Source organism: Thermobia domestica, chromosome 1 (genome assembly GCF_964235325.1).
Source record: "Thermobia domestica chromosome 1, izTheDome1.hap1.1, whole genome shotgun sequence".
NCBI classification, from domain to species: Eukaryota; Metazoa; Arthropoda; class Insecta; order Zygentoma; family Lepismatidae; genus Thermobia; species Thermobia domestica.
Window position 1 is genome coordinate 230,781,004 of NC_137454.1, and position 22,742 is coordinate 230,803,745.

Sequence of the window (22,742 nt, forward strand, 5' to 3'; positions counted from 1 at the left end):
GTGTTTTACCATGAATAGCTCGTAAGGAAATAGTGTGAGCTAATTGTCTAAGGAGAAAAATATAAGTTGAAATGAAATACTTCAGTTTCCCATGACGTCCCATGATTATTCCCTTTACAGTAACAGAGACGAATATTGAAGGCAAATGAATGATGATGGAGGAATTTGTGGAATAAAAATGTGGGAGGAAAGAGGACGATGTTATCTATTAGAAACCTTCTTGGCCTAGGATCAAACCAGAGATCTCATGCACCAGAGCTAAGTGCTCTACCACTGAAGCACCATGCCCACATAAAAATAGAAAACGAATCAATAAAATGCTTTCCATTTATATTATCAGCACCCAAGCACTTTAGGGAAGAACAAAATCTTGTTTGGGCAAAAAAAAAAAAAAAATCCTAATTTAAAATCCATCACTTTTCTTTATGAAAGTTGGAAAACTGGAAATCTTTGATTTCCTCTTTTGATTTAGCTCATGGACAAAGAAAGCAAAGAGAATAGCAGATAAGGAGGGGAAAAGAATAAGAAAGAATAATATTGTGCTACAGCAGTGAACGACCAATATTCTCCTTCATTCCCCTTTCACTTCCCTTTGATTGTAACATACTGGGAGTGTTGCAAACTTTTAATAGAAAATCATGGAACATGCTGATTTTATTCTACCAGGTAACCAAGAAAGTTCATGTGGTTTCAGTACAAAAAAGAGAGGTTCCAAAAAAAATGCGTTTACCTTTGGTTTATTCCCCTCCTTCTACAACCGCTTCTACAACCTTCTCCCATCGTTTTACAAACCTGTAGATGCCATTTTTGAAGAAATCTTTGTGTTGGGACTCAAAAAAACTGCGCCACCGCGTTTTCAACCTCTTCTCGAGTTTTGAATTGTCGATTGCGCATATGGTTGTCCATAGAATACGCTGGATGTGGCAGAAGTTCCCAGCCGAGAGAAGAAATCACCTCCATGGTCATCTTTGCTGTATGAGGCTAGCGTTTTCTTGCTGGAAAAGAACACCCTTCCTATTTACTAGTGCAAGTTTTTTGCAAGCTGTTCGGTTGCTATTTGCAATTGTGCTGAGTACACCTCTTTGGTTATGGTTTTACCACTTTTCCACTAGAATTTATCAATGCTGATCACCGATTGTGATAAATAATGATACGTTGGTAGTTTCAGGGATAAACTTGAAAAATAACTCTATTTCTTAGTACTGACACCATCCATTAATTGTTTCTTCATGGAAATTTCTTTCGTATTATAAATAGTGGGTTTTCTAGTGGAATCCCGTGTACAATTTAATGGTAGAGTATTGTGGATTGTATCATTTTCTTCCTTATAAGATAGGGAATGAGAAAAGTCATGGTGGACATGTCAGACCTACGACTGGGAAGGGGGAGGGGGTTGGAGAAAATGATGAGTCATCGCTCGCTTAACCCCTTATAACTTCGCTCCTAATCATTCGATTTTAATTTTCTTTTTTCAAAAATTAGATCTAAGTACGTTCTATACAGTATGTTATTAGCAAATTTTACATAAATGTAGCCGTTCAGGTGAAAATCTGAGAAAAGGATTTTTCCTACGAAAAATATTTCATTTGACAAAACAATCATTTTTGTATTATTTATTTAGGCTTAAGTTTAGAGTTACCGCTCCAGCTTCAAAACTACAAAAAAAAAAAAAAACATTTAAAATATTAAAAATTGTTAGATTAGGTTAGTTTAGGATAGGTTAGGTTAGTTTAGGTTAGGTTTGGTTAGTTTAAGTTAGGTTACCCGGTAAGACTTTAGTTAGACTAGAACAGTGACTGGAACTGCTTCTCATAAAAGCTTCAATTATCACTTAAATTCGTGGTTCCCATAAAAATTCAGTAGATTCTCTTCGTTATTCTTATAGGCCTATAATTCTGTCAAACAATGCAGAAATATCACATTCAACGCACCGATTCGCCATCGTATACGACTACCATGCTACTGAATCACCGAAACCGCCCGCGTGTTGCAACTAGTACCCATTTCTACGTATCTTTTTCCGTACTAAACATAAATTTACTGCCAAACTTACACACCTAAACATCACAATATAGTTCCAGTATAAGTCAGTCGAGGTGAGATCGTTAAGTAAGGTTTCCTATATATATATATTGTATAATGGAACCTTTCTTTTCTTTAAATGCCAATTATTGTATTCTTATGGATCTTATCTATCTTTTGAAACTAAGTTTTAACTCACTTCAATTTTATTTTTAATTTAAACTATATTTGAAAAGCAAAACACACACACACAACTAACAAATTTTCAAAACACTTTTCTTAATTTTCTTCTGATTTACAACTTGTGCAAATAGAACTTATGCAATAAAAACTGAGGGGAGGGGGCAGCCAACCAGAAACCAGACCATTATATCATAATTTTACTATAAACTTTCAGAAATATATAAATAATAACTTCAATTATTTTTATCATTTAAAAACTGGGGGGCTTATTTCCTTCAGGCCCTGGGCTAAATCCGCCATTGTCTGGGACCACCATAACCAGAGAGGCCCGGAGGATTTTTCCAAAGGGAGAGGCAAAAGACCGACACACAAACATGCGTCAGTCATAGTGATGGGCAGTGGGAATATTCCCGGTGGGAAGGAAAATAAAAATTGGGAAAATTCCCGGTTTTTCCCCCTGGCATATAAATTCCCGGGAAGAAATTTATTTTCATTTCTTTACTTTAAATTCCAAATTATAAGAACCATATGACTTATTACTTTACTCTTATTTACTTCTAGGTTTTAAATAATTTGGAGGTTAAAATATTGAAATTCGTTGACTATACTTTATATCATAGTTAATAATATGATTTTTAAATTTCTTTTTCCATTTCTACTACAAAGTAGCAAAAGACTAATTTATAAATGAAAAGGAACAAGTCAGTAAAGTAATATAGAAATTCTGTAGAGATAGAGGTGAGGTACTCTCATTACACCCCGAATCACCGTTAGTAATAGTCGTTGTATGTCTAACATCCTTGGATGTCTGCTGTCTCTGACTCAGAGTTACTAAATAGGTACTCAGGCTTCTCCTAGATGTGAATTAACGCATGAAATTTCGAGGTATGGGTAAGAAGAAAGGTCGTGCGTGGGAATGTTATGTGCAAAACTATAAAGATAAGTCAGTATTCTGCAAATATTGTGGACATAAATATGTATGCCTAAATGTTGATAAAATGGTGAGACATGTTTTCTCTGGCAGTTACCCAACCTAATTTGTGTATAACATTTAAAAAATTAATATGTTTATAATGTAAGTAGTAGGGTCAACTTGAGAAAATCCACTTACGTATAAATTTAAACTGTTTAGCTGTGTAAAAGTATGTGGATTTCCTATACCGAATGTTTTTCAGAATATTTACTCGAATAAAACATATTGTAAGTAAATATACATTTATGCGTACTCTCTAAATATAATAAAAAAACATAATACTGTTCAGAATATACATTTTAAAGAATCCTCTGAAGACAACAGTAATAAATAATATACTGTGATAAAAAAGGAATTTAAATTTTAAATCAATATAGTAATAGAATGCAATTTTCTTTCCTTTACACATAAATTCCCGGAATATTCCCATTCTTGGGAATTTTCCCTGGTAATATTCCCGAAAAATATTTTCTCGAGGATTTACCCATCACTAGTCAGTCATGAACGCACACTCTCTTTGGTCGAAGCGTGTACAAAATACATAATATTAAACAACAATTATTAATTCTTAGTTTCAATTCTTATTGATTACAGAAAATAAAATATAGTACTTTAATATTTAATATAAATATATTAATTATTATAACATGTGAGAGTAAATTAGTTTGTTTTATCGTGTATTTCCAAGAATTCAACACCATAGGAAACTCAAGGGGCAACTGTCCCCTCCCTGCGGGCAGCATTGACTACAACAATGTTAAAGATGCATCTATTGATACAATACTATGCAGTAAGGTCACATCTATTACACATGTGACCTTTGTGCAAATGAAATACTTTTTTCTGTATGTGTGGCAACACTGCTTATATTTATGTGTGTATTTTGTCTTTATTTACAAAATGTTGAAATTGGAGTTAGAAGTTTGTGATAAAATGGAAGCAAATTCTGAGAAATTCCAATTTAATGTCATTGACAAATCGAGAACTACAGAAATTGCATATGTTAATTGGAAAGGTAAACAAATTGAAGCAGGGAAGACCAGTCCGGATTTTAAAGGTGCCAAACAATGTTTTACAGAGATGTGAAGAACAGAGAGTACGTTTCCCCAGATTACAGTAAATTCTACGAAATAGCATTTTCCAGTGACTCTCAACCTTCATTGAAGAATCTAATGACATCGATGTAGAAGATTGATTACAGATAAACCCTGTGCTTAGCTCGAACGGAACCAAAAGCTGTCTACTTATAGTTTGTATCACTCTGAAGAAGAAAAAACTATACTGTACTTTTAGCACAAACATGACGTCTTCTACGATTTTTGAAATAAAATGTATTTTCCTCCTTCCCCCATGAAGTTTATGGAAGGAGGATGACATTCCCAGAGAAAGTTCATACCCTAAGGACCTCATATGTCTAGTTTGATCAACTTAGATTTATCAATAAGGAAGTTATAAGTCTTCAAATGTCCCCAGGTTTGATAGTCAGCATCTTGACCGCGTCCTAAGAACGTAACGAAAGCACTTTCTAAAAATGGGATATTTGCTAACGAAAAAAAATTATATATTATATTATATTGTAAGGTAGGTCAATGTTTATATAATATTGTTAGTAGTGACAACAAATGACCATAATTAATTTCATTGGTGAATATTCAAATACTTCTAAGTTATTCAATTTTTTGTGTCTTTAGTAAAATTTTATTTATTTATTTATTGCGGCAGAACGCATATATTTGGTTATTTATTTTATTTAATTTTTTATTTTTGATTTTATCTTTTCACGTACAAGTAAAATTTAGATATTGATCATTAAATTATGTTCAGCAAAACAGAGTTAAGAAAGAAACAAATAACAAAACAGATTACATAAAACCTTGACATTGAATTTAGTTTATAAAATGATTATATAACATTGGCATTAAGGAAACTACAATTTGGCAAATTATTCTAATTGTTAAAAATGAAAACAAAATTTAAATTATGTGTTACTGGAAAGAATTACGGAAATCTATTGTTATGAAGTTTATAGAATGATTGTTAACACTGACACAATTTCGGGTATACTATGTCAAAACTGCCAAGTATTGCGAACACAGACATTTTAGGAATTGTAATCGCTGTACAACAATGAGGAAACTAAGAAGTTTCCTGGAACAGAAAGAAAACACGCTTTTGTCGTTATGGTCAAAACGCAGATTTCAGATTTTAAAAAGTCAACAAAACCAAAAAATGGGAAGTTTTGAGAAGTAAAGAAAGTTTGGCAAAAAGAGAAGTAGCTTAGTAAAAAAGTAGAGGCAAAAAGAACTTTGGAGAGCGAAGTCAAAAAGCAGTATTTTAAAATTAAAAAAACATACATTTACAGTTACCGAAAAGAGTCAAATTATAAAAAACAAGTAGTTTATGTTAAATTCAGTTAAATTATATTCTATAGTTGTCACCATAAAAAAATAAAAGATTACGCCTCGCTATTTGTAAAATTCACCCACAGCATCCAAAAAGCCTAAGGACCATCAGTCACGTCAACCTTCTGGGATTGCCTTTGCAAAGCTAACCATTATTTCCAAGGACTACTAAAAACGTTAAAGATATGTGTTACTTTCTAAATCAGTTGTCAGCGGTTCAATATTTAAAAATGCCATATCTGGCAAAAACAAAATACCCAAATTTAACACAACGCATTACACAATAATTTACACATTAATTAAAAATACATAAACAAATTATTTATCAAATTTAAGTTATTATTTCATGCAAGTTATTACCTCTCGCTTAATCTATATTACTTTTGTATTCTCATTCATTTTAAAAGGTACACGGAAGGTAACCTTCCTGTGTTCAATTTCATGTCGTCCCCAAAATTTAAATACTAAACCAAAAAAGTTCACATGGGTTATTTTATTTATGATATTGTTTGCATGGTTCATTTGTAATAATTTATTTCTCTCTTTTTATTTTTAAATATTTTTTTTCAACATTTCACGTCTGGAGTTACTTTTGAAATATATTTCATTTGGAAATAGCATACAAATTATTTACCAGGGGTGCCCACAAAGGGGGCTATGACGCAAACTGCGTCATTGAAATATTTGGGGGAGTTAAAAATCTATATAAATATGTTTGAGGGGGTGTAAAAATTAATTGAAAAGATTTTTTTCATGGAAGAATACCTATGGATAGACAATTGGGGGGGTGCGTTATGGACATAAGGGGGTGGGCACCACTGTATTTACTGCCATAAAATACAGAAATGTGCTTATTTCTTCATGCATTTTCAAATGAATAGAAATAAATAAGTTTACAGTGTTACATTTAAGTACCTACAGTGATGAAACTTTTAATTTTCGAATACAGTTAATTACATCAAATTTCTAGTATGATTATACATTCATGCCGATAACGAGTATATAGATCGGTGATTGTGTAGTTAGTCTATTCCAGTGATTATTCTAGGTTTTTCAATGAAAGATATTCATAATATACACTAAAATTTGCGATCGGTCTGATTCACAATAGGGAGATTGCAACACTGAAAGTGCACCCGAGTAATAGCTTTTGCCTTTTCTCCGCATGTTTGTATGTTTCTATATAAAATGTGATGGTTGGGTTCTTTTCATTGAGAGACTCCATTGGTTGTTTTCTTCTTATTGAAGGATGTTTTGATTTTTTATTTTCTGCTTTAAAACTAGATGAGTTCTTTTTTTCCCGACTCCAATCCAATACAAATAGTTTATTACTTTTATTTTCTCGAGACAAAATTTCGTTTTGTCAAGTCCGTGATCTGAAATGTCAAAAATCAATTGATTTTCTATTATATATTTATCTCAGGAAAGTAAAACATTCTCTTCCTACTTCGTACTACTATTTTACTTTAAAAAAATGACTTCTTTCTTTTATTTATTACTGTTATTTACTTATTACCGGAATAACTTCATAACATATAATTGACAAATTTTGTAGTTGTATTATGTAAAATATATTGTGAACTTTTACATGTGAATTCCATCATCATGTTTGAAACGAAGTTTGTTCATTTAAAATTGAACAAATTTCGTTCAAATCCAGCCAGTAGTTACGGAGAAATAAACTACAAGTCGATCCGAGCCTAACCGACCCTGATCCTGATCAAGCTCGACTACTCAATATAACAAGCGTTATTCCTTAGACGATAGGCTACTTTACACACCAAAATTAATAACAGTGCCAGTAGTTACCGAGAAATAAAGCATAACTTACAACCCTGGCCAATCTTGGCTACCACCCACTAAAATTTGGTTCAGGTTCTGCCAGTAGTTACAGAGAAATGAAGTACTGCATACGAGTCTAGCCAAACTTTTCTCTGGCCGAGCCTGGCTACCAAATATAATTGCGATTATTCCTTAGACCAGTGGTCCTCGACTTTTTTTCGCTGACGACATATTTTACTGAACACCTAAGACTTTGCGATTTGAGGTTTTTGTTAATAGCAATATATTTCTAATGGTTTAAGAATATAAGTTTCTATAAAGTAGTGAGTCTATGTAGTATTTAGCACTATTTCTGCCTCTAGGCGTTAAACGATACAGTCTGCCTCAACAGTTGCCGAGAAATAAAGTATCACAGACACACATATACAGACACAGACACACATATATATACGCACACACTAACACAAAAAGCTTCCGTAGGCTTACACCGGGGGCTACAAAGTTGTTTTTTTAATATTATGTACCAGACAAAGTATAAATACATGTATTATTGTTATCACAAATTCCAAGATTCATGTATACAACACAGACATACAAAATACTCGTACGTAGATACAATAAACTGTATATACAATTCTTCACAACGTGACTTAACCTTTTTATTCGGAAAGAAATCATTATGGGAAAGGACTTGTATATGTTGTGCTCGGACGGTGCTCCTTGGAAACAATTTTCTCTGTTTTTCAAATCGACTAATAGCTGGCAAAACGATGTGGAAAAAGATTACATTTCCCGCTAAAGTCGTTTTGTTTCAGGTTGTCGAAAGAGCTGAGTCGCTGTTTTCACTATCCAGTGTTTGAGAGACCCGCAAACTTAATCTAATAAAGTTATGTGCTCGGATATATTTTATTTTTATCAACACGCTTGATAGTCATGTATTCATTATTAAGTTTCGGAATCCTTTGAGTAGTGTGTGCGAGAGAGCCAATTGCTGCTTTTGGACTTAGAACTACCGTCCGGGCTGTAAAGTAACACCTTATGGCTCTTTTTACTTTTTTTTAGTTTTTAGGAAGAATTTCGAGTATCCTTCTCCACGAATGGTGTTTGTTGAAACTTCTTTGAATCATTGAAGCAGACATATATCTGATTCAGATGTAAGGAGTGGCGCATGTATGCAGGGGTAAGGGGTCATTTCTCTCCACAATTTTTATCATATATATATATATATATATATATATATATATATATATATATATATATATTTGAAAATAATCTGGAAAATGGATACCAAACATGTAACGTCAGAGATTTCAGAAAAATGAAAATACATATTCATATTATGTAGTTGTAAATTGATGCACGTGATAAAGGATGGAATGGGGGGCATTCTTCTACCATATTTTTACAGGCCTTTTTTCTAGTCATCAGATGGATCCAGCGGTATAAATGAGACTTGCCATTGCTTTTGCGACAAGTTTGTACCGCTGGATCCGTCTGATGAATTGTGAGAATTGTTTATACATTTGGAAATAATTGTAATCTGTCGAAGTGTTGCGTTGCACTATATATGATCAACTGATTGTGAAGAATGGTAGGAAACAAGAATAACTTAGGCGTAAGAAAAGCGTATCTGTAGGGGTATGGAGCAATTTTTCTCAGAAAATCTCTTATTACTAATATTGAAAAAGCAGAAAAACAAATATCGAGCACTACTCACTATAAAATATTCCCGTCAATTTTTAACAATTGCATGTCTCATTCTTTGTTAGGAATCAAAATAACATGTGGGAACAAGCGGCGGGGAGTGGGGTAAGTGGACATGTCCAGCAATATTTGAATGTTCAGCAGCAAAATAAATTTACTTGTACGATATTTATGTAATTTTCGTAAGGTCGAAAAGTGGTAGAAATTAATATTGATGTACTGTACATTTTAAGTTCGACATTATTACTGTTGGTATTAGGCTACTTTGGCCTATTAGTAACGTCCAAATTTATTTCTGAGTGCTAATTAAGGTCAAAAGTTCATTTACAATGTCATAATTTATTAAAGAAATACAGAAAAAATGTTTATAAGAATTTCCTCATATGCTGTACATTATGGAAAATTGATATTTCTGACGTGAGGATACTTTTAAGTCAAAGGAGATCCCAAAAATTCAGGAATGACTTTTTTCAATTCTTAAGCAAAAATATTTCATTGTGGACCAATTCAAGCAAAAACACTTCAGAACTTCATGTCTAACTCCATTGTTTCAAAATGCCGTAAATAAAAGGTTAAAAGAAAAATAGTAAAGACTATCGCTGTGTGTTGAATAACAATGATCTACTGTTGCGGAAATCATTGGTGCAGAAAGGTCTTTGGGTATGAGAGTTACTAACACCTCACGTACGTCCACAACTGTGTTTGACCTTAAACATCGATTATTGTAATACTTCGAGAGAAAAAATGAATCAGAATAAAGAAGTGCAATATTTGTTATATAGGTGTATGAAAAGGTAGCCTTTAAAGGGAGTTCGCCCCTACCGCCTTCCTCAATGGATCCCCTAGTAGTTGGAATACTTGAATGCAGAAGGGCAGTTTACGTGTAAGCCTAGTGTACCACGATATTATCATTCAATGAATTTCATTGGGCATCCAGCTTCTGTAATTGGGAGTTGTATCTGTACAAGTTTGTTTCTGCAGATAAAATTTCCACTCGAAAAAGTTGTTCACTAGACACCAATAGAACTAATTTATACTACCCTGTGTTGCGCTTCTTACTTTGTCATTGAGTGGCGTTAGATCTATGGTATACTCAGTGCATTTCTAAATTACACTCTATTACATTAGGCTGTTTCATATGCTGACCCCTTTGTTCATTATCGAGCACATCAAATTTTCATTTCATGGATACTTTTTGAGGTATAGTTAATGCTTACGCAATCCATGCATGTCAATGCTTACGTCATTTAACGGGTGGTGAAATCCGGCAGCTCATCTGACACTAATTGACCACTTTGTATCATTGGAAGCGTTTAATATTAGATGCCACAAACAACTAAGCCAGTTACCTATTACTTTCTTGTTAGTGTGTGGTAAACATTTTTGGTTTTCAAATGGGAGAAGATATATTTAAATACGAGCACGAAATTTGGATAGTGTAAAAATTTCTCTCCTCCTTTTCTCCGGATTTTTCTGAACTATTTTCCAGAACACCGCAACATGGGATCGCTCATTTTTAATGAAGAGTTCATATACTAAATATCACTCTTACTCGAACTTTAAGTAAATCTGGGCACTTTCTGAATAAAGAAAGGAAATTTTCAATATTAGAGATACTGCAATCCGCCTTCTTCCTTTCCCCTTTAGAAATCGCATTTTAGAAAACGCTAAAAACAAGTATTTCTTTGCATTATTTTTTTTTTTTGAGAGTATACGTACCGAATTTCACATTTCCAATTTAAGAAAATCCTCACATTAGCCATTTTGTGCGTAAAGAGTAGGAAATTTTAGCATTAAAACACCATTTCTCCTTTTCCCTCTTTAAAGAGGAAAACACTGAAACATATGTTCAGTTACTTTTTGTGAGATGTTTAAATGGAAAGTTTCTTCTTCCTAACTTCAGGGATCCGTGAGATACTCATTTTTGAAAAAGAAGTTATTCCCCTTTACCCTCTCATGATAAATAAACAATTCCTGTTTTATTTTGCTATATTGATACCGTAAAAAAAAATATATGTTTCATTTCACGTTCTAGCTATAGTAACGTAGTCTTGTGTTGATGAGTGGGTTACTTTTGCTCTTTATATAGAGTTAATATATACTTCCATCTCAAAGATATCAATCGCATCTCGTCCACTCTTTCTTAGAACGTAACAACCATGGTAACACTTCAAAAAACAGTTCCCAAAATAAATGCTATGAATCTAAGTATGAAGCTGTATATGTTAGAAACCGTCCTTTCGTGGCCAAATGAGAAACGTGCGTGCATTCTGCATCCATGACATCGAATTCAAAATATGACGTGATGCTTATTTGGAATAAAAATCCGTGTAGTAAGTCGATGCTACGTAGTTTATCCTGTATCATATCGTCCTGGTTTGAAAATGGACCGATATGATACTTTTAATGTCAAAATAAAAATACCACAATTAGTGTCATTATGGAACTTTATATACAACAGATCAAATGTTTGAATTTTATCTTATTCTTTTTAGAATAGTGACCGAAACTTTGGTGAATTACTAGAGAAAAATTCAGTTTTAAACACTATTATTATTTACATAATGGACGATAAAACTTTAGTATAAGTTTCCCAAAGCATGATAAAACCTCTGTATATATCTAATTAACGCATTGTGTAATTAGTAGATCTCTTTAAGTTTATAATCCTATCCCTCCCACTGATTTAGTTGCTAGCGCACGTGATTTTGATGCACGAAGTCATGGTTTTGATTCCTGTTGACAGACCTTGAAATTGAATGCATTTTGGGGTTCGAATTCCTCCTCCTTTCGACCATAGATTCACGTCTCTTATAGCCTCGGTGCTGAAAGGAAAGCTAAGTTCCAACTGTCCAATATTAAAAACATTCTTTGCGTAAATAGTACCGAATACGAACTTCGACAAACACCTATAAGATATATTGTGTATGATGAAAATTAAATAAACGTAATCTTACATTAATATATATATATATAGTACAGTGATTTTTTAATACATCACAATATTTTAGATTTGCAAACAACAACCAGACTCAAACTAAATGAAAATCGAAGGCTCATTAATTAGGGGTAGTAATGTTTGATTTCTCTATACGTTTATACGAAAGTAATTATCTTTCTTTTGAAGATGGAGCAGTGAAAGATCACATATTCATAAAACAAATGTTGGTTAGCTTTCGTTGTTCGGGTCTAAATATGGAATGATATATTGGTAATAAATCAATATTTACTCAAGTGTATTGTATTTGTTATATGTATATTCCAAGTTTACAACGAATACGTAGTTCCAATATATTAGTACATTTACATGAACACACACTGACACATATCCAACTGTTTGCTTGGGATATGATGAAAAGTTCTACATAAATCTCGTATGAATTAATTTTATCTCCAGTTCTATCAAAAAATAATCTATGTCGAATTCTATATAGTTTATAGTCTTCCGTTTTTGAGTCAAAGCTATTCATTATGAATATATCTACCCTCTTTTTTTCTATTTAATCCGTTGTAAAGCCCTTGCTTTCCAGATAATCGGGTTTATGTCTGTTGTTCCATTGATATAAAATGAAATTTATGGGAGCATTTAATTATACAGATTTTCTTTCCTCAATACTTATTATTGTTTTCATAATGTTGAAACATTTGCCCCACTAAAGAAGCTAATGACTATTCGTATACAAATAAATAAATAAATAAATAATATAAAGTTTTAGTATTTTCTCTACCTTAGAAATGCTAAGATTGTTTTCTTTTGATATGTAAACTTCTTCCTTAGTATGTGTATTTTTCAAGTTAGTTCTTATGTATAAGTGTTGTATATAAATCTTGGTCAGTAATCGATTATTAAAATGATGTAGTAATTCCTGTAAATGATGAAATGCCTAATGATTAGATGAACAATTGTAGCTTTTAAGCTTCGTAAATCAGATAAAGTATTCATGGCAGCGATGTTGCTAGCAACTTGATGTAGATGCAGCGTGATTTTTTTTAAAAGGGAATCCTTTAGCATTCCTAAAAGCTGTATAAGCTTCAGCTTTACACACTGAAATCAAACAAAAACTCTACTCTCAGAATATGAAAACATTATTAACTCATCATACATAGATATATATCACATATTATATGTTCTGTATGCTACCTTATTGAAGCATGATTCTTGATAATGCATGGAATTAGAACCGTAGATTGTAGGAAATGTACGAACAAACTATTGATAAGAAAACAAAAAAATATTTGTGATAATTTATTTGTTTAACTTTGTGTTTCTATTTGTATAAATGATTAAAGAACGAACTCGAAGAAAACAATATATTAAAGATACTTTTACCTAACAAGATAGTAATAAATTCAGAACTGTAATTACAAGAAGCCACGGAAGTCAAATGTTGACCCAGCCACCCAAAAACGATTTTCTGATCCCCCAAATGCGATTCATCTGTTTTGCTTCTTCTTCTTCTTCTTATTATTATTATTATTATTATTAAACTTGTTTAACACGGACAATAAGTGAAGAATGTTTATAATAGAAAACAAAAGAACATACTCTTTTTCATATGTTAAACTAAATCAGCACGTTAAAATAATTATAACTATAATTGATAATTCACTTTATTGCTGTTATTTGCTTAATTGGTGATACACAGTTGCAAATTTATTACTGCCCTGCTACTTAACATAATTTGAACTTAATCTTCGTTGAGTTCTTTTAACCATTTATACCCATATAATAAACGTGAAGTGAATTTTACACACTTTCATTTAAAAAATTGTTTCCTTATGAATAAGTTATTGGTGGATTTCATGCAACCTCTGATTCTATCTTCACACACCGCCAAAATCCATCCTTAGATAACGTTGCTTATTGTAAGCTTAATAATAATAATAATAATAATAATAATAATAATAATAATAATAATAATAATAATAATAATAATAATAATAATAATAATAATAATAATAATATATTTGTATGTGTGATAAGTTATTAATGCTTCTGAAGCATTTTTGGTTTGCTTTTAGTATGTAAAACGCCCGGCCCCCTGAAAATGTCATGTGCCCTCTACAACAATTTTCTGGTAGACCATTGTCTGTATATCCTGTTAAGGAAAAGAGTAACATGGTAGATGAATAGTATCACTTGCTTCAATTAAATTTTAACGAAATCCGATGGATAAAAAATAATATTTGTTTAAGTCTTCTATTTCAAACATTCTTCATTCACTGTCAGTATTAAACAAGTTTAATATCCACGTAACTGACTAACCTCATTTAGAGAGCCGGGTCACTATTATCTACCCCCTCCAGCCACGCGTGGAAATACTCAATGCTCCCTTTGTGCATCAACATGGAAACGTGATTGTAATGTTTTCTGTTCATTACAAGCAACCTCTAAAGATATATTAGCTTACGGCAATTTGCGTATATAAAACTCTTGTGAAAAAGTGAATACAAGCCAATTTAGTATGACTTTCATGTCGTCATGACGAACTTCTCATTAGGTATTGGTTACATATCGATATATTAATTACGAATTGTGAAAGAAATGTTTGTTTAAGAAATCAACACTGAGTTCTCAATTCATATTTATAAAATGCACCATTAGTTACAGATGAATTTCAACATAAGAGAAATATCTGAAAGAAGTGCAAATTACCCGATTAATATGGTGTTGCCCAGGGATTAGGAGGGACGGAGATGATGATCAATTTCATAGAGATGTTCCTTTAACCACGAGCTTCAGTTGTGTACGAGGAATGTCGTTTTAACTGGAATTTCTTTTTTTTTCTGTTATATAGGAATGGAAAGGTAACCGGGATAGATAATATACCAATCGAATTCATTAAAAATATAGGAGACAAGGGAAAGAAAGAATTGTTCCGACTATACAATGAAATACATGAGACAGGGGAGTGGCCAAAAGACTTCCTGAAGACGATCATGACACCGATGGCTAAGAAATCGAACCCAAAGAGATGTGAGGATTATAGAACTATTAGTCTCATACCTTATACAGCTAAACTTTTGTCTCCGAATACTGAACAGAAGGTTATATGGAAGGACAAATGAAGAAGTTGAGGAGAGGTCTGTGTCAAATATAAAAGTGGGAGGGGAGCAAATAGAACAAGTGAATAGTTTTCGATATCTGAGTAATATTCTTAGTAATGACATGAAGTGCGAACGTGAAATAAAAGCAAGGATAGGAATGGCGAAAGAAGCCTTTAGGAAGAAGAAAAGTGTGTTTTGTGGGACCTTGAATAAAGAGTTGAGAAAAAGACTCATAAAATGCTTCGTGTGGAGTGTTGTACTGTATGAGGCGGAAACGTGGACATTACGTAAAAGTGATGAAAAACGACTGGAAGCATTCGAAATGTGGGTGTGGAAAAGGATGGAAAGAATTAGTTGGGTCGAGCGGAAAACGAATGAGTGGGTGTTAGAAATGGTGGGGGAGAAAAGAACACTTTTAGATGTTGTTAAGAAGAGGAAGAGAAACTGGTTGGGACATTGCCTAAGAAGAAATTGTATCATGAGGGATGTCATAGAGGGTATGGTGGCAGGAAAGAGAGGCAGAGGACGAAGGAGACTACAATTAACGGATGATATAAAAACAGAAAGATTATACGTGAAGACGAAGAGGTTAGCGGAGACCATGGAGCATGGAAGCTTCTCAGCTACAAGTGACCTGCCAGTAAGGGCAGAATACCAATGATAATTACCTTATGCAAGGTACTCCCCATGTACTCACACTCACTTATGCCATCTGTGTGAAAGTGTCCGTATCCCTGCAACATAGAATTCTTGGGGCGATTTTTCAGTCATTTCAGCATACAAGTTTACATTCGTCGTCGGTGTGGAGTTTTTGTCTTTCTGTGCTCCTTGAGGGGACGAGAAAGATGGAAGTCGCAAGGCGACAGATCGGGGTTATATGGGTGATGGTCTAGGATCTACCAACAAAGTTTGGTGATAGCTATGACCATTATTGTGGCCATTTGAGGACGCGTATTGTCATGCAGAATGATGACGCCATCTTTCACCGCATGTGCTCGTTTTCTTTTGAAAGCCCCTTTGACTTTAGTCCGGTGGAGATTGCTGTAGTGATTGTGGGCGCGTGTGCCAGAAATTAGTGCATATCATTCCGTCTTTGTCTCAGAAGACCATCAGAATCTCTTTGCCAGCGGATGCTTGTGCCTTGAAGTTTTTCGATGGCGGCGAGTCTGGATGCCTCCACTCCATGCTGAAATGCTTTAACTATGGAGTGTAAAGATGTACCCTTCTCTCATTGCAGGTGATCATCTTTTTAAAAAAGCTCTCGCCATCTCTCTGAAATTGCTGCCAATTCTGAGACGATATGTTTCCCTTACACTGATTCTGGTCGAATGTTAGCATTTTTGGGACCCACCTGCCTGTGATTTTCCGGAAGTGTAGGTGTTCGTGGATGATCGTATTCACATTTCTCTCGTGATATTTGTTTTCGCACACACATTTCTCACATTGGTGTGTTGAGTACTCAGAATGAGCTGCTCCATCCGATGAATGTTGGTTATGTTGACTGCAGTAGCTCGGCGTGAAGTACGGGCCACCTTGAGAACGGACTCTCTTCCTGCCTTGAATTTTGAACACCACTCATACACTTGAGACAGAGAGAGGGTTCCTTTGCCATATTACGCACTTAATCTTCTTCAGCATGTTTCACATTTTCTTTCAGGAGGAATTTGATGATGCAGCGCTACTCTACTGGGGTCGCTAGCTCCACTCTGCGAGGCTTGTTGCAATCATACATTGTTGCTCTCTCAGACCCTACCTCCACAATTACTCGTTGTCAGCAATACCTTATCATAGGATGGGATACATTCGCCATGCTGCGCACAGCAACACCTGGTGAAAAAAGGAATTCCAGTTATAAATTAAACGTTACTCGTGTTATCATCCCTGAATAAACCGTCATTGCCCGGAAACAACATCTGCACCATAGAATGAACATGTTCTCTAAAATGACGACATGCGTAAACACAGGCAATGACTCGGCTGGTAACCGTGGCACAAAACGCACAAGAAACCAGGATATAAAGATCCAATGCATCTCAGAGTCACCGCTGTGTTTCATGGGTAAGAGGAGGCACTGCGAATTATATCCTTTCTTAAGCGTCTGCCACACATAAACAGGGCCCTTGTGCTTGTAAATAAGGTAAATGATGACTCATTGGGCCATATCATATGTTTCCAGTAATCTGCGGGTCAACTTTCATGTTCACAGCACCATTGGCTACGTGATAAGGCGTTATGGTTCCTTAAAGCAATTTCGTCCGTGTAACTCAATCCCATATATCCATGTTATGTAACTCGTGGTGGACTGTAATTGTCGACACAGGCTGTGGGAGGTGCTGCTTGAGTCCTTATGCACGTCAATCGAATTACAGTTCCGAATGTCAATCCACTTTAATGATCGGTAGGATTTATTCCTGCGGGTTTTCTTCTGAATACTTTTCGTCTCTGACGTGAGTTTTGCAGACTGTAACCAACTTGGATACTGTTCCTCACGACATACCCAGCACATGTTTCATTTTCTTTACCCTCGCACCACATAACAGAGCACGTCTGCTCAGTTTACCTCATAGTGCCGCTCTACTGCTCCTTACACAGTATGGAGTTCGCCATAATACAACCACCAACAGCCCGCGCTACTTTCGGTGCCAGACCGTTGCCAGCCCAAACATCTGACGTGTTTCCAACTCTATTATTTTGATAACCATTTGTATTTTGACCATTAAATTCTTGTTGACACAAATATATCAATTAAGGCTTGCGTTCAGACAAATGAACATTCACCAGTGAGTATTTTGCGCAAAAGATGTAATTTTAAAAACTTATGAAGCTCAGTTTGCATTCACCTATCACAATCTGTGCATATGTTCAGTTATTCCACCCAAATTTTTACAAACAAACAGTTTTTAGAAATTTCCAACATTATCTGTATTTCTCCAACATGTCGATCCGCACAGGAAACCCTTGCTTTGTTCAAGTCGACACATTGCTTGGGCGCACGACTAGTGTCCTGAGTTAGAAATCGAAAGTAAGTATTTACAAGTTAAGCAGTTTCGTTAAGGGATTTGTACATTGGCAAATTGGAAATGACTATCTTATGTAATTCTACTATTCCAGCAGGCTTAAATATCTGGGCATAGGTAGAGCTCCCATATTCCCATATTTCTTAAAAAAAAACAGGGGAGTACTTCATGAAAATTTTCAGTATATTTAATAGCTGTATAGTTGATTCTTGCTCAAATATCAGAATTAATTAAATAATACGCCAAAGTTAATAAGTCAAAAGAGAGTGACAGAATGAATTACACCTATTATGTGAGTATTGATGAGTAATAAAAAAAAAAGAATTCTATTAAGTATCATACAATGATATTAACTTATGTTTTGGAGGAAAATAGAGACATTTAGATTTTCTTGCAATACCTGAGAGGGCAAATTATATAAGCCCGTGACTGTCCGGAATAAACACGGAGTCTGGAAGCCCTAGACGTAGGATAGATAACAGAGATTTTGCTTGCTCAACCAGTACGTTCACAAATAGCACAGGTACATCTCTTAGACGTCGAAGATCGTCAGTTCCGAGATTTTCACATGTCCGCTTACTTCTACTAAACGGATTCCTGTGGAATATGTGTGGGCTTGTTGTGGAATAATCATAGGGCATTCGTGACTAAGCGATTAGCATACGTGCCTTTGGTGTGGGAGACCGGGTTCGATTCCCGGAGGGAGCTCATGTGGTTCGGATTCCTCGTTAATCAGTAGGTCCATATGTCTCATATAGCCTCGTTGCTGAACGGGACATTAAACTCAAAATCAACTCAATCAAAGGGTATTCAAATATTGTCCCGTGATAGGCACATCAAATTGAAACCTAAGGGAAATTCCGTGGATACTTTCATAATTCTTAAAGTTTCTATTGCGAGCCAAAATGTAGCAAAATTCGTATCGGGCCTGTGAACATGGTGTGCTATATGGGTTGTATATTTCATGCCGTTAAACTTGTTCTCAAACTTCCTATTCTAAATACCATAGGATAATGTTGAGGTTTGTAGAAAGTTAAAACATCACGAAATAATTAAGCTAGGAACGAATTGTGATTAAGTAAACAATTTAGACCAACAAGAACAATATACTATAAGAGGTATGGAAAGTTTTATTAGTTGCGTTTGAAAATTTTTATCAGCGCAGAAATTAAAACGATAGGCTTTAGTTTCTAGTGTATACATTTTAACAAGTTCAGTACCCGACATACATGTTACCTGGTTCGTTAAGTGTGACAATATTAGGTATCAGATCTACAAGTTTGTTTACACACACTTAATCGGGATAAAAGAAAGCGATCTGCATTATTATTCTTTTGATAGAATACGCTACTTAAATTTACGTTGTCTAATAAGTTTTTTCCTTTCTTTTACAGTTTTATGCGGTGTAGGTGTAGATGTCACGTATCATCATCACATAATGGGAATCTACGTTTTGTAAGTACTAATTAATTAAATTTCCTGTCATTTGCCTGGCTTTGCGTTAGTGTATATAATACATAAATATTTGTGTATATTTTCTTTATTCTACATTTGCACGTAATCAAGGTAGGGGTGTTCGATAAGGCTGAGGACCTATCGAACTTCGGGACTGAAAATTTATCGAGTTGTCATCGGTTACTCGAAACCTTTCGAGTATTTGAAATTATCGAAGTTTCGGGTATTATCAAAAGTAGTGATGGACAGTTCGGTTCCTTCACCTCTCCAATGATTCCTTCTTGCAGCCAAACTAGTCAAACAACTTTTTTTATAAGTTATTGCAAAGGAAAGCGAGTAGAAAGGAAAGCGTGCACAAAGGGATTGCTTTTTCATCCCCTCCCCCCCACACAGAAAGCGTTCATTTTTCCCTGAATTTTATCTCTTCTTTGTTATTTGCTAACAGCTAGTGTATTAGTGTTGCCAGAGATACGGTCTTAAACGTACAAATATGGTAATTTGCTCTTCATACGATGTAGTATACGCCCAACACCTCAACCATATTAATCACGCACGGTGTTGCTAAAATGTTATAGCAAAATTTTATTTTTAAGCCAAATGTATTATCTTCTGTCGTGTTTGTTTTCTCTTAATGGCCACTAGTTCACACATTGCCGCAATCAGATATGATGATGCTTTGGGCGCAAACTCCCCCTTTAGCCTTTCAGTAAAATAAATGTTAGTCAAATCAGTGGTGATTTCAGGGGTTGTTTAGGAGGAATATTTCCCCACAAACATATCTCTGATCATGTTCACCGTGGTTTACCAGTATTTTTGCTACTTTCACCCTCCGTGTATTCAAAATCACCCGGGGTAGGATTACCATAATTTCTGGATATTTTTAAGAATGGTGTGTCTGTTTATTGAGAAGTTAAGAAAAGTCTAATCTTAACTTCCTAAAATGCTTATGCTCATTTTCTATACTTAAAATATATTTTTTATATTATTGTCTTAATTATTTTCCTGAGTAAAGTATTCTTGCGAAGAACACCTTATCGTTGTTGATTTTTTCATAAATATCAGCACAAGACAGAATTGCAAGCCAAGCACTTGACCAAACACAGCGAAATTTCCCAGTCTTCCATTTTCCCTAAAATTTCGGGCATTAGTTAATCCCAGACAATTTTCCGGATCGAGCTTGAATCTAGGACGTATGATAAGACTACGCGGGGGAAACCTTGAAATCATCACTAAGTTTAATGAAGGTGAAAAACGGAAATAAATCTATTTCCTCGACAGTGAATATACAGTGTACCATATGTTATATACAGTTGGTTTGTACATTATGATGAATCCACACACTAGCGGATCCAGAAGCGTCGTTTGGCGTCGTTAGATTGCTTCCTGGACGAATAATGTAGGTTTTAAAAACGTAAGAGTTTTGCATCAATTTAGAATAACGTGGTGCATTATTTTATATAGAGTGTTTCAAAACAACAACGCCAACGTTTGGGTTGCCAATTACCTAATTTTAGCGGATACCACCAGATTTTCAGGTCTTATATTCGTCCCCCGCTTAATCATCTCTTAATCATGAAAAACCACCCGCTTTTTCGGATTGGAGAAAAATCTAAGACGACTTTGTTGATAAAGTGTTGTTATATTCAACGTAAACCGCTACATTTCTGTGTCAATCTCAATCGCGAATGGAGATGACAGAAACAAGATGAACGCAAAAACTGTCAAATCATTACTACTGGTTTTGTACAATATAAAAGACGTATCATGCGTAGAATTTTATGATAAGATTTTATGCCATCAAGTTTTTTTAAAGGAAGTTAAAGGGAATGAAAAATGTAAAAAAATTGGCATAATCATACACATTTGGTTCAACCCATGAATACTAATGTATGATCTCATGGGTGCGTATTTCTTTGATAACATTCTGTCCAGTTCAACTGAACACGTCTATGTTGTTACGTAATCTATATGTTCAACTAGTCTTTATATATTCAGAAATGATTGCAAATTGAACCTACGGATCCTTAGCATATTGTTTAGATTAGATTCATTATTAGTATTTTTTCTTTTAAAATGTTTATACTGTATTTGATATATTGTGAAACTGTGGTATTTTCGTATGTTAGTATGATTTCAAGTAGAAATCTTTGAAAATGATCAGAAAATTTATAAGAGATGGACCAAGACTCCTAAATATGTTTTAGCTTTCTTACGATAAAAGTTTAGAAATTATTTTGTATTCCTTAGAGAGAAAACCGTATGAACAACATCTGCCATATATCGCTTGCTTTTTTTTTTTTTTTGAAAACTTGTCTTAGAGAAATCCTTATTAGAGATATTTTACTGTAATACTTATTTAATACTTACTTTACAATTCGAGACTTACATTTGTTGAACTTAATAAAACATTAAAGGCAAAAACTAAATTTTCTTTACTTTAGTTTTGTTAGAAAAGTACATTGGAAGTGTCACTTAACAAAGAAATCACTAAAAAAAAAAAAAAAAATGGTCAGAAGGATCGTCAGTATTTCTAATACACAAATTCACACCAGTACTTACGGTTTAGAATCCCCCGCTTTTCTAATTTCAAAATATGGCAACCCTATCTTGAGACCAAGATAAAACAAAAGTATAGACCAACCTGGGTGCACAAATGCTTCCTTTTGGAGTTATAGGATGCCGAAAACATGAATAAATAAACTTTATAGGACCATAGCTCCAATACTCTAGGATCTGCCGTAGTTCGGTCAAGATTTTATTTAGGAACTAGTATGTGCCCTATCCAAATATCCAAGTTTCAGAATGATCCAAATATCTCATATGATCTTTTCGCTGACATTTTCACTTCAGTAACTTGAACACACTTTCCAGTACTGTTTCAGCTTGAATTAGCAGTATAACCTTGTTTCCCATAGAGAAATCTGCTTACAACCGAAGTGCAATGTAATCGTAATCGGTTTTAAAGACATTGGCTTCTTGTTTCTTAAAAGAAAGAAACAATGATAAGTAGTCTATTGTATGCAGGACACAACAGGAGAGATAGGGTCTAATATTTCTTTCAACAACTGCAAAGCAAGTAACTGCACGACCATCTTTCTTTGAAAGGCTGTTTGCAACAATATACGAAGCAGCTAAAAGAACTCTTGAGGAAATAAT

The 22,742-nt window shown here is 34.3% G+C and overlaps 1 protein-coding gene across 1 annotated transcript in view; it reads left to right on the plus strand.

Annotated features, from left to right (window-relative positions):
• Positions 1–22,742, plus strand: part of LOC145667152 (uncharacterized) — an 805,536-nt gene that overhangs the window by 485,564 nt on the left and 297,230 nt on the right. The window contains exon 2 of the mRNA XM_081734895.1: positions 19,526–19,586. Coding sequence (XP_081591021.1) covers positions 19,526–19,586 — 61 coding nt within the window. The remainder of the gene's footprint in view (positions 1–19,525; positions 19,587–22,742) is intronic.